This window comes from Hypanus sabinus, chromosome 2, assembly GCF_030144855.1.
Source record: "Hypanus sabinus isolate sHypSab1 chromosome 2, sHypSab1.hap1, whole genome shotgun sequence".
Classification (NCBI taxonomy): domain Eukaryota; kingdom Metazoa; phylum Chordata; class Chondrichthyes; order Myliobatiformes; family Dasyatidae; genus Hypanus; species Hypanus sabinus.
In genome coordinates this window covers 91,581,405-91,593,246 of record NC_082707.1, presented here as the reverse complement: position 1 = coordinate 91,593,246, position 11,842 = coordinate 91,581,405, and the positions used below count along the sequence as shown (strand labels likewise).

The window sequence follows — 11,842 nt, the reverse complement described above, 5'->3', positions numbered from 1 at the left end:
TACAGAGGCATAGATAGGGAGGACAGTGAGAAACGTTTCACCATAATAACGATGTCTAACATCAGAGTGTAAAGGCTAAAGGTGAGAAATAAAAGGATTCAGGGGAGGGCTGAGGAAAGTCTTTTCATACAGGGAGAGCTTGCTGTCTGGGATGTAATGCCTTGGAATATAGTGTAGGCAGGTACTCACAAATTAATAAGGCATTCACTCTGCTTCCATTGATTTCTTGTACCAGTGTGTGCAGACAATTACTGATGCATAGTTGGCCATGGACCAAGTGCTGATAAATGGGAGGAGTTGGAAGGGTATTTGATGACTTTTTTTCCTACGCCGTACAACTCTACGGCTACGACTGTCAGCTGTGAAGCTGTTCCACTAAGCACTGACTGCTTCACAGCCTTCGCCATGAAGTTCTAAAGTATTGGATGGTGCCAGACCAGTGAACAGCTGAATAGTCCGTCCCCTGGGAGCTGACTGGTGCCTCATCTGTTAAAAGTCCTGGCTGGATTCTGCAATTGGCCCAGTATTCCCTGTCATTCAAATTTTCATCGTGGGATCTGAACACAGTTGAATTTCAAGTAAAGGACACAAATACCTTAGAGACAAAACCAAACCATTTGGAACATTTAAGATATCCTTTGATTTATTAGCCTTAAAATCTGCACTTTATTTTTCAATGACAATATTTACTTCACAAGTGGCTTTCAGCATTTTAGCTAGTATTGAATCAATGGAATTTTAAGCCAGTACATGACCTATCCTCACCTGTTAGGACAGGAGGCCTCAATTTTAAGGAGAGTTTGGACAGGCTAGATGATAGATTAGTTAGGCTACAGAAATTGGATAGAGATTGGATTGGTGTTTTCTCTGAAATGAGGGAGACTGAGAGGTGAGAAATAGAGGTTTATACAATAATGAATGGTAGATATTCAGTTTTTTCCCCCCAGGGTAGAATCTAAAACTACAGGCATACAAAATCATGCATAGACATGAGGCATATACAAACATAGACTAGGAGGTGAATGCACAATCTTTTTCTCAAGAGAGGGGAACTAAAAAATAGAGAGGATAGGGTTATGAGGGGACATTTCTAAAGGGGATCTGTGGAGTGTTTTTCCACACGAGTATCTTGGTTGCCATGAATGAGTTGTGCCATAGGGGCTGCTTTTGTGTTGTATACCTGTACGACTCTAAGCTTGGGCCAGTGCTTTACTTAGATCTTCTACTAATTAAGGTCCTTCAAATAGGCTGTTTGTACACCATCCCCAGGGGTCATACCATTCTCCAAGCATAGTGATTGCAAATTCCCCCAACCCCAGCCCGGCAAAGGCTGTCCCCAGCAGAACTTCAAGAACATGCAGCACAATACTGAGCTGGATATAATCCATGTTAAATAAATCTCAATAAATTGCACCACCACCTCCATCTGAAGTATCTGAGCACTGGGCCGTGAATGTGATTCCAAACACTTATTATTAAAACACAGGAATCCATGCAATCCATGTCAAACACTCCACTCAACAACTCGCAGGCAGGGTGACAGCTCTTCCAGTTTCCATAACTCCACTGCCTTCTGCTTTCATTGATTACTTACACCAGTGTGTGCAGACACCCTGCTCTGCTGCAGATACCTTCTCCTCCAACGAGGTCAACACTTGCTTCCTTCTCCACCACTGAGGCCAACTTTGCTGCAGCTACATTCTCCTCCACCAAGACCCCAGGGTGTGACTAACAGCTCTTCCTTATCTCACTTATGTTGTCTATTTTCCATCTATAGAATACTGTTTAAGAAGGGATAAAGCAGCATTGGAGGCAGTCCAAAGGAGACTCCATCGAGAGAGTAGAACTGGGTTGGAGCTATATATCCATTAGAATTTGGAAAAATGAGGGGCAAAACACACGATTGTAAATGGGCATGTCAGGGGAAATGGCAATAAGTTTTCACTAGTCAGATGACTAGTGAAAGGACACTAGTGGGTTGAGATGACACGTTTGCAAGATAAGGGGCTGATCATTTAAGAAGGAGCCACATAGACATTTCTTCTTGCAGGAATTCACTGCCTCAGAGAGGTGTGCAGACCAACTCATTGTATTTAAAGTGGAGGTAGAAAAGTTTCTGAAAGATCAGATGGGGAGAGGAGGATTAAGAGCTATGGAGATCGCAACAGAGGAGTTGAGGCCTGGAACCAAACACTCATGATCACATTGAATGGGACCATGATCGGGTTTGAGAGGCCAAAAGACCTACTCCTAACTCCTGCTTTCATGTTCTTGCCAAGCCAGAATTTACTGTGACCCTGACCTTGAACTGTTCTGATTTCTACTCCAGCCCAGTCCACTGAACGAGAAATCTATCCTGCTCTGATCTTCCTGGCTACATTGACCCTAGAATTAGAAAGCTTATGCCAATTCCTCAGTTAGAGGAGGCCTGGTCTGGATCCCAATTCCACTTAACTGATTTGTTTACTGATCACTTAACAAAACATTAATTGCCCAGTTTTCACATTGTTACTAGTTCCAGGTTTGCACCAATTAATTTATGAGCTTCTGCTCCTCACAGCTGGATTGACTGGGCTCTGATGTTAAACCCAGTTTGCATGTTACATGGATGCTGCCTAGGTTGCTACGTATTTGGGGCATTTTCTGATCTTATTTCAGATTGTCAGCATCTGCGGCCCTTTTTCCAATTTTACTCCCCTTTATGATGAATTCCTTAAGCAAAGAATTTCCATTAACTCCATATCAAGACCTTAAAGCACCTTTTTTTTTTATCATCAATGGATTAAAATTTCTGCACTTTGCCTAAATAACTAAATGGAATTTGTACTCGTTCCAATTAGATGACATCCCATCAAAGGCAACTACGGTGATGTTTTTCCTAAGGTGTGACACTTGGAATTAAACTCTGATTTCCCTGAGTACTATAATTTACAAATTATTCAAATACATATAACTTCTGGCCTTGAGAGGAAGGCTAACTTTTATATGACTTTTAAATTATCTTTTTACACTTGTCCACTACCTTTTCAATGAACTATATTATATAAAGATCCATAGGGGGCACAAAAGGGTAGATGTTGAGGTGTTTTTACTGGTGTGATATAGTCAAATGAGGAATAATTTTAAACTGGGAATTGTAGGGTCATTTTTCAGAGGTGCTGAATCTCTGTATGGTAGAGTTGTGGAGGCTGGATCACTGGGATTATTTAAAGAGGAAGTGGAATGACTGAGGAATTGAAGGGTATGGGAATTGGCACAGAAGAGGAGCTGAGGTCGCCATGGATCAGACACCATCATATTTGAATAGTGGAGCAGGCTTGAGAGGCTCAGCTCTTGTCATTTTGGGATCAACGCTTCCTCACGTTCTTGTTCACCTACCACAGTAGATCGATCAGTATCACTTTGTAGTTAACTCATTCTTCCCACTTCCTAGTCATTAAAAAACAGTGAAAACCCAAGGCTCCACACCATGATTCACTGGTCACCACATCTCACATCTTATCAGTGATTTCATGTCCATAATCCCTCCTGTCCTTCTCCCAGCAAGATGACTCCAGTGCTGTGCACTTTTACTTTTTGCCGACAGGTTTTTCTTGGGAATCTCGTCTAATGACTTCTTGGACATTGCTGCTTCTGTGGGTGAAGAAGGAATGGGGATTGGGAGGGGAGGGGAGGGGTTAGGGCTATAGGCATACTTGGGAACAAAGAAGGTCTCCACTGCAAACCAGTAAGCCAAACAATGCAATAGCAAAGGAAATGCACTGCAATCTCATAGTTTGGAAATCACTCATGGTTTCTGAATGAGTATCCAATAAGATTCAGTTCTGATGCTTGTGTGGTCATACGATGACTTGTACTAAGGACAGCTCAGGCAGAAAGGCCATTGAGGTGGGCGGCAATTAATCCACAATGAAGATGGCAAAAAGTTAGTAGTAAACACATGAGATTCTGCAGATGTTGGAAGTCCAGAGCAACATACACAAAATGCTGGAGGAACTCTACTGGTCAGGCAGCCTCTGTAGAAATTTACAAAAAGTTGATGTTTCAGGTCAAGACCCTTCATCAGGACAGGAAAGGAAAGGGGATGTGGTAAGAATAAAAGGGGGGAGGGAGGGGAAGGATGACCATCTAGAAGCTGATAGGTGAAGGGCTGGAGAAGAAGGAATTGGATAGGAAAGGAGAGTGGAAGATGGAGAAGGGGGAGGGGCTCCAGGGATAGGTGATAGGCAGGTGAGGAGAAGAGGTATGAGGCCAAAGTGGGATATAGAAGGAAAGAGAAGGGGAAAAAAATTACAGGAAGGAGTAATTGATGTTCATGCCATCAGGTTGGAGGCTACCCAAACAGAATATGAGGTGTTGCTCCTCCACCTTTAGAGTGGCCTCATCATGGCAAGAGGAGGCCATGAACCAATGTGTCTGCCTCATAACTCCACAAACACAGGTTTAATCCTCATGTCAGACCGTGTTTATCAGGAGTTTGCATGTTCTTCCCTCGCTGTGAATGGGTTTTCTAAGGTGCTCCTCTGCCTCAGACTGATTGATTAGCTGGCCACTGAAAATTAGCCATATGTGTTAGGCGAGTGGTAGAATCTTAGAGCTGAGGGGAACGTGGGGGGAACAAAATGGGAATAGTTGAGGGTTAGTGTAAATGGGTCAGTATATATTAATTGGGCTGAAAGGCCCATTTCCATGTGGGATCTCTCAATGGCGCCCTTGCAAACAGCAGCTGAGTACTTGGTGTCTGGGGGAGGGGAATCCGGAGTCTAGTCAAGCTGCAGCTCTCACAAAGACTATGCAGGACTGGAGAGTTTGCTGAAGTTCTGTGATCTATGAGAATGGATTCAAATCTCATTCCAGGGACTTGAGGATGCAATTGTGGCTGGCCAGCTATTGTCACCTTAAAGAATTGCTTTATTGGAGTCATGGAATTCTCACTTCCTCTCTCAGGCATATGTAAATAATTCCACAAGATGGTTTCTGTACTTTGGAGAACAACACTGCAACAGACAGGCAGAGATCACATAAGGCAAATGCAATGTTAGCATTCACTTTGAACTGACTAGGACATAAAAGCAAGGCTGTACTGTTGCTGTCTAATAAGGCATTGGTCTGATCACATCTGAAAGATTAGGAGCAGTTGGCACGTGGCCAAGTGGTTAAGGTGTTTGTCTAGTGATCTGAAGGTCGCTAGTTCGAGCCTTGGCTAAGGCTGTGTGTGCGTTCTTGAACAAGGCACTTAACCACACATTGCTCTGCGATGACACCGGTGCCAAGTTGTATGGGTCCTAATGCCCTTCCCTTAGACAACATTGCTGACGTGGAGAGGGAAGACTTGCAGCTTGGGCAACTGCCGGTCGTCCATAAAAAAACCTTGCCCAGGCTTGCAACCTGGAAACTTTCCAAGGTGCAAATCCATGGTCTATCGATACTAATGGAGGCCTACTTTAGGAGTAATCCTAGATCCCATACATATGGAAGGGCACGTTGAGAGTCCAGAGGAGGTTCACAAGTATAACCTGGGATTGAAAGGGGCTTAAGGAATGAGGAGCATTTGATATCTCTGGGCCTCCATCCGACGGAGTCAGAATGATTGTGGGGGGGGGGGGGGTGCTGGATTTCTCATTAAAATCCACTGGATAGAATGGACCATAAAGAGGGTGTTGTCACCAGTAAGAGAACCTAAGATCTGAGGGCCCAGCCTCGGAATAAAAGGACATCCCATTAAACCGAGGAATTCTCCAGCCACAGGGTGATGGGCCTGTGCCCACAGGGTGCAGTGGAGACCAAGAACTTGGTTGTATTTAAGGTATACATTGATAGGCTTTTTACCTCTACAACGGCTAAGGGTTACGTGATAAAGCAGCAGAATAGGACTGAAGAAATACCAGTCACAACTGAGTGGCAGCGCAAACCAGTTGGACTAATTCTGCTTCTACGTATTATGGTCTTAAAGTCTAAGTAAATTAGTATCGAGATTGGTGTAAGAAAGTTTAAACAACTAAGTAAGGTATGACCACTTCTACCTGTAGATCTTGGAAAAGCAGACGTGATCACAATCTTGTCTTATCACAGATTTATTTGTAGTAATTTGCTGGCCGCAAATGGACTGTTCTATTTTCCCAATTTTTAATGGTGACTGTCTTAAAATAAGTTCACAGAGTGCAAGGTATTCTGGGGTGGCCTGAAGTTGTGAAGTGCAACTTTCACACGAGCCAAGAACATCTGAGACAAAGACTCAAAATGTTCTTTTTTTATTTTCTCAAAAGCTTTGCAACCAAGCATGTAGTAAATGGGCGTCTTTGTCCCTTTCTTTCTGTAATTTTTTTTACAGCAAAATAAAATAACACAGTAAAGAATGAGTCAACGATCTTAATCTTGGAGGATATTCACAATAAATGACCTGATCGAACAATTAACAGAAAGTGAAAAGGAGACTATCACATTGACATTTAACACATTCCTTTTGAACTTAAAAAGAAAGACTTGTGAGGTGGGTTAGCTGGTGCGTGAAGCTTTTACCAACATCAACAAGCTCTTTGGGTGGGTAGGTCTGTAAAGGACAGGCTTGTGCTTCTTATGCCCAACATTGTGAGTCCAGTGCGTGGTAGGCTCTCCGCCCTCCTTTCAAAAAGTTGTGCTCAATCTTTCAGTACTTGGGAGAAACGAGCAACAAGAGTCAGGCAATAGTTTGTTTGCAAGTACTGAGAGGGTTGAGAGAATGCAAACAGCCGGATAAAATGTGACACCACCTTCTTGTTAAGACAAAACTGCTCACAATCTTCAGCCCTTATTCCATGCTGAATAACTAAATGGAAAATCCGAGAGTTGACTTGAGACAACCTAAATGATTCCTCTCTTGTTTGTTAGTCATTGAGCCCAGACCCACAAGCAACAATATGGGCCCCTTAGTACAGCATGGAATCCAAAGTCCAATAAATTGGTCAGTTCACAAGAAACAAAAGAAATTACCCCCACCACCCTTCATCTCCAGAAACGACGACAAATCCACACAGAATCAACTAATCAAACAAGAATAAAAATGCAGTTGCAGTTGAAAGATCCCAAGAAATCAGACACTCCTTTTTTGTAAAGATCAGTCTGTCACACTGCATGTGTTACCATTGGTAGTGTATCAAAGGAACTGAAACAACCTCTTCCCATAGGGATCCTCCACTGCTACCCACAAATGGCCACCAGTTATGTACAGCATTCTGCATCAAAGGAAGAGCTGAACCTTTTATGGCCTGTTTCAATACATTTTGTGTCAGAACTGCATGAACCCTGAGCTGATAGAGGTACAATAAACACAGAGGCAAAGCAACTTAAATGGAGAAGGGTCAGAAAGGGGTACCTTTTGTCTAATATTTTTGAGGTACGCATTTGCAGTTTTGAGTGTCTACGGAACCTGTTGTCAACATATTTCCCCACATCCATAAATGCCCAGTTATGTGGTATCACCAGCAGTGACAATACTCCCTCTTACCTATTTTACTCCACCTACCCTTGAAGACAGTCGCAAAGAGCAGTTCCACAAAGTTTGCTAAGTATTCTTTATAGCTAGGCTCTTTGATCGGAAAGCAGTATATGCAGATTCCTAGTTCTTAATGGATTAAAATAATCAAAAAAGACGTTCTCATATCTTTCACCTCATTCACAAATTCCCCACTGTTAATATAAAAAGATCCCATTTTTTTAACTTAATAGATTTATAGGAATGGACAGGCACAAAATTACAAAAGATTCTGAACAATTCATACATAGAGTTTGAAGAGATTCAATCGCAAGTGAGCTGTGTCTCTTGCTTTATGGGAGAGGCTAACTGCTGTTGGAGGATGTTAGAGAGAAAATCACTGGGAGGATGGGAACAAGACAACTCGGAGAGAATGCATGCAATACAGAGACAATTGAGGAGGATGACTGCAAAAGAGGTGAATGAGTAAGACAAAATAAAAACAGAAGATAGGGCACATAGAGGGGGCAGCATGAGGAAACATAGAGGTTATACATTAATAATAATGTAGTTCCCAGTAAGTTTTACATATTGTACAGAGCAGATGAGTTAAACATATTCAGAGAATAGCAGCAAATAACAGGTTCAGTGAGGAACCACAGAGTAAAACAGGAGGGACAGGGGTGAACGGAAGGATGATATATGATGTACCAAGAAGACAGTCACCCCCAACTTTTCCAGGTCCTTAAAATTAAAACCAGTTTGACTTCTAATCACATTTTATTTCGTAACTGAAAGTTAAGACAGTGCAAAAATTTATTAAAATATATACTTTTGAAAGAATCACAATCACCAGCTAGAATAATGGCAGTACGTAAGTAAAATAGGAACTGATATAAAAACAGGAACCAGGTTATAACAGTCTAAAAGGGGCGGGGATTTGAATCCTCAACTGCAAGGTTATAGTGAAGGAGATAAACCAGCAAACAAGCTCTTGATAAAATAAATGCACTGAAGAGAGCTGCATGGTTTCTGCAGAGTTTGGAAACAGGAATCTTTATAAATCTGTCAGAATCCTGACAGACAGACTCTATTTTAAGCTGCAGACATATTTGATTTTGTTTTACCCTTTACACCTTTGAGCTTCCTTCTGGTGCTTTCTGCTGTGTCAATGTGCCATAAAGAATCATTGTGGAAAATAATGTTTTGCAATCTGGTCACATTTGCAACTCAGCCAAACATTCTTTTCTCAGAACCAGGGTTTGTTTAATGGACGTTGATATGCAGTTACCTACTGGTTGAAATCAGGGCAAACTGTACACAGGGCTGAGGCAGTAACTAGGCTCGCTCTTGGCACATTCAATCACCTTCATGGGAAACACCTACCTGTCTCAAATAATAACAGGCAACTGCAAAACTTGGAACATTTTTAAGGAAGTAAGTGTTTAAAGCAGGAATCAGACAACCTAAAACAAAATTCTTAGGATGTATATAAATAAGTTGGAGGATAACATGCATTTACTGTGTATTTTGTTTTTCAGTGTGCCATTTTGCACTTTATTTTTCTCCCCTGAAAAGCAGCACAACCTATAAACAATGTTAAGGACTAAGTGAATTCCTGGGATGAATAGAAAGCTGGATGGTTTCATCTGGGCCACAGACACCACCCTTTTGTAACTACCCAACCATTCAATAAGATATTCTGATTATATTCAGTTCAATTTGGTTTTCTTTATTTATTTTTTGCAATAGTGGCAACTCTCTCCTGCCCAACATTTCCCACCATCCCAGCTCAGATTACAAGACTTTTTTTCCCCTAGCCACTGCCTTTTAGGCTCAAAGTGACAGCCATACCTTAAAACACAACGACGCTACAAACACTTCTACCACATAGTGAACAATGTACAAAGGCAGGAGCAATTCTAAGAACCATTCTGTTGTGCCACCCTTCCCCCTCCCCCACCAAGCTCACACCCACTTATTGGCCTCATCCCTTCTGAAAACCAGAAAGCACAGGAACTTTTTACATAGTTTCCTGGGAAGATTCTACATTTTAAATAGCTGCCATCGTGTCATTTTGAATTTGGGCCTGTTATACGTGTTTGTGTGTGCTTCTATTTTTTTTAAAAAAAAACGCCTTCTCTTCCTATTCTATCATTCTGTTAACCCTTTCCATTATAAGAAAGCCCAGTGTAAGTCATTTGCATGCGCAGGTTCCTGTAGATGACTGAACTGTTTAAATCCCAGTGAACAGAACCTCCCCAGTGCCCAGCCAGTAACAATCCCACACTTAACAATGCATTCTCTACCAACTTGACAGTGTTAAAAACTACACAAGTAGTGTCAGTCATTCCTGACCCTTTGGGAATTATCAACAACCATTTTTCTTTCACAGCTCACAAACATTTATACCATTGCTCCATATACTATTACTAAAAAGAAATGATTGGCCATGTTGTTGGGGGGAAAAATACCAGGAAAAGAGCTCCTGGTAATCTAGACTGATGCAATTTACTTGTAATTATAGGGTTATAACCCTACATGACACCCCTGTGAATGTTCATACAGTCAATGTATCAGATATACTTTGTTGGGATGTTTATCTTCAAGTAAAGAAGTTCAGTGTCATAATTAGGATATTTTCACTTCTTGTCTCTCGATACTTGGAAAACACAGCTTCCCAGTGGGAGCCCATGTGTGTGCTGCATTGTGTTGACAGGGTGATCAAAGCAACTGTATGCTGCAAAGCTAGAGAAAAGTCAGGCTTGAAGAGTACTGGACCCTCTTCAAACTGCTCAGAGGAAACTCCCCTCCCCAAGGTGTTCAAAGTTTCAAAGGTTTATTCACCTCCAGCACTGCCAGTACTTACAAATAGCCAAAAGATTATTATTTATGTTGCAAAGTTAAACAAAACTCTTGTCCGTTATTGGCAAAGATTTTGCCTCAGTCTCTCTCTCTTTCTCTCTCTCTCTCTCTCTCACCCTCTCTTATGCCCCCAGGAACGATTCTACCGACAGAAATACTGCAGGGTGATGACCAAAGATAACACGTAGAGGAAGCCGGCTGAGTGTGGCAGTGCCTCGCTCCCATTACTGCCTTTGGTTTTGCCGCTCTGTTTCGGGATGGCATAGACAACAGGAGACCTCGTCGCCACATTGAAGGACCTCCTCCGACCACAACTATTCTCTGAACAGCCATCGCCACTTCCAGATCCACTGCTGTCGTCACCTGTGGGCAAGAAAATTATGACAGTGAAGGGGGCCTTGGTAATGCTTTAGGGTCATGGGGTGTGGGAACAGGCCCTTCAGCCCATTGAGTCCTTGCTGACTGTCAACCTCCCATTTACACCTATCCTGCATTAAACCCATTCTTTAATCTCCCCATATTCTCACCAACTCTCCACAGATTCCAACACTCACCTACACTGTGGGAAATTTGTAGTTTCCAATTAACCAATCACCCCGCACTTAGAATTTGGGAATAAACTGTAGAAAATCAGAGAAAACCCATGGGGTCACAGGGAGAAGGAGCAAGTTCCATACAGATAGCACAGGAAAACCCCACAAAGTTTTACTCTCTGGACTTAACTATTCCAATATACTCTTTGTCAGATTCTGTTCAAAACTTTGCACCCCAAAATCACACCCTGGAACCCATCATGTACAATGCCTCCTGGTTAAACCTCAACATTCTTATGGAGACGACTGTCAACTTTTGGAACATTTGGACAAAATGATAAGGGTGAGGTGATATTTAATAAGTGATGATGACAATGGATTGTGGCTTGGTATGAGAACTGATTTGCAAAACTCCAGTATCTTACAGTGGTACCAACTGGGAAATCTGCTGGATTGTTGAATGAAAATAATATTAATACTGCAGAACACTATTGATTCTTTTATTCTGAAATTTAGAGGATTTAAAGGGAGCATGGGAACCAGGACCACGGTGAGTTCAAAGGAAGTGCAGGAAACCGAGTTCTAGTAAATTTAAAGTAGTGAAATTAATTCATTTCCTGGCAGTTTCTGACATCTCCAAGCCTGAATGCTTAAAACAGTGATAAGCAAAACAGTTATAAATCGTCTTACTGTTTATTTCTTGCCAACTATCAGTGACAAAAATCACTGCTTTTTGAACACAAACATATGGACCTGATACTATTTAAGAACCGATCACTCTAATCATGGTGTAGTGGCCATAAAGTGGCCGCTGAGCGTAGTCTATTGTCCTACACCTCACTCTTTTGCACAACCCTTGTTTGAAAACTGACACCCTCCACTGTCCTCCATTTCTGAGGAAGGAACACTCACTCTGACATTTAAACTGGATTTCCTTTCCATGGATGCTTCTTGGCTGCCTGAATTCTTCCAACTCTTCTGTTATACCAGCAAG

General features: G+C 42.0%; 1 protein-coding gene across 1 annotated transcript in view; it reads right to left on the bottom strand.

The window, feature by feature from the left end:
* Window positions 1-6,235: 6,235 nt before the first annotated feature.
* gpc1b (glypican 1b) overlaps window positions 6,236-11,842 on the bottom strand; it is a 201,080-nt gene continuing 195,473 nt past the window's right edge. Inside the window, exon 9 of the mRNA XM_059950446.1 lies at window positions 6,236-10,678. Within this exon, the coding sequence (XP_059806429.1) occupies window positions 10,458-10,678 (221 nt within the window). The 3' untranslated portion in view covers window positions 6,236-10,457. The remainder of the gene's footprint in view (window positions 10,679-11,842) is intronic.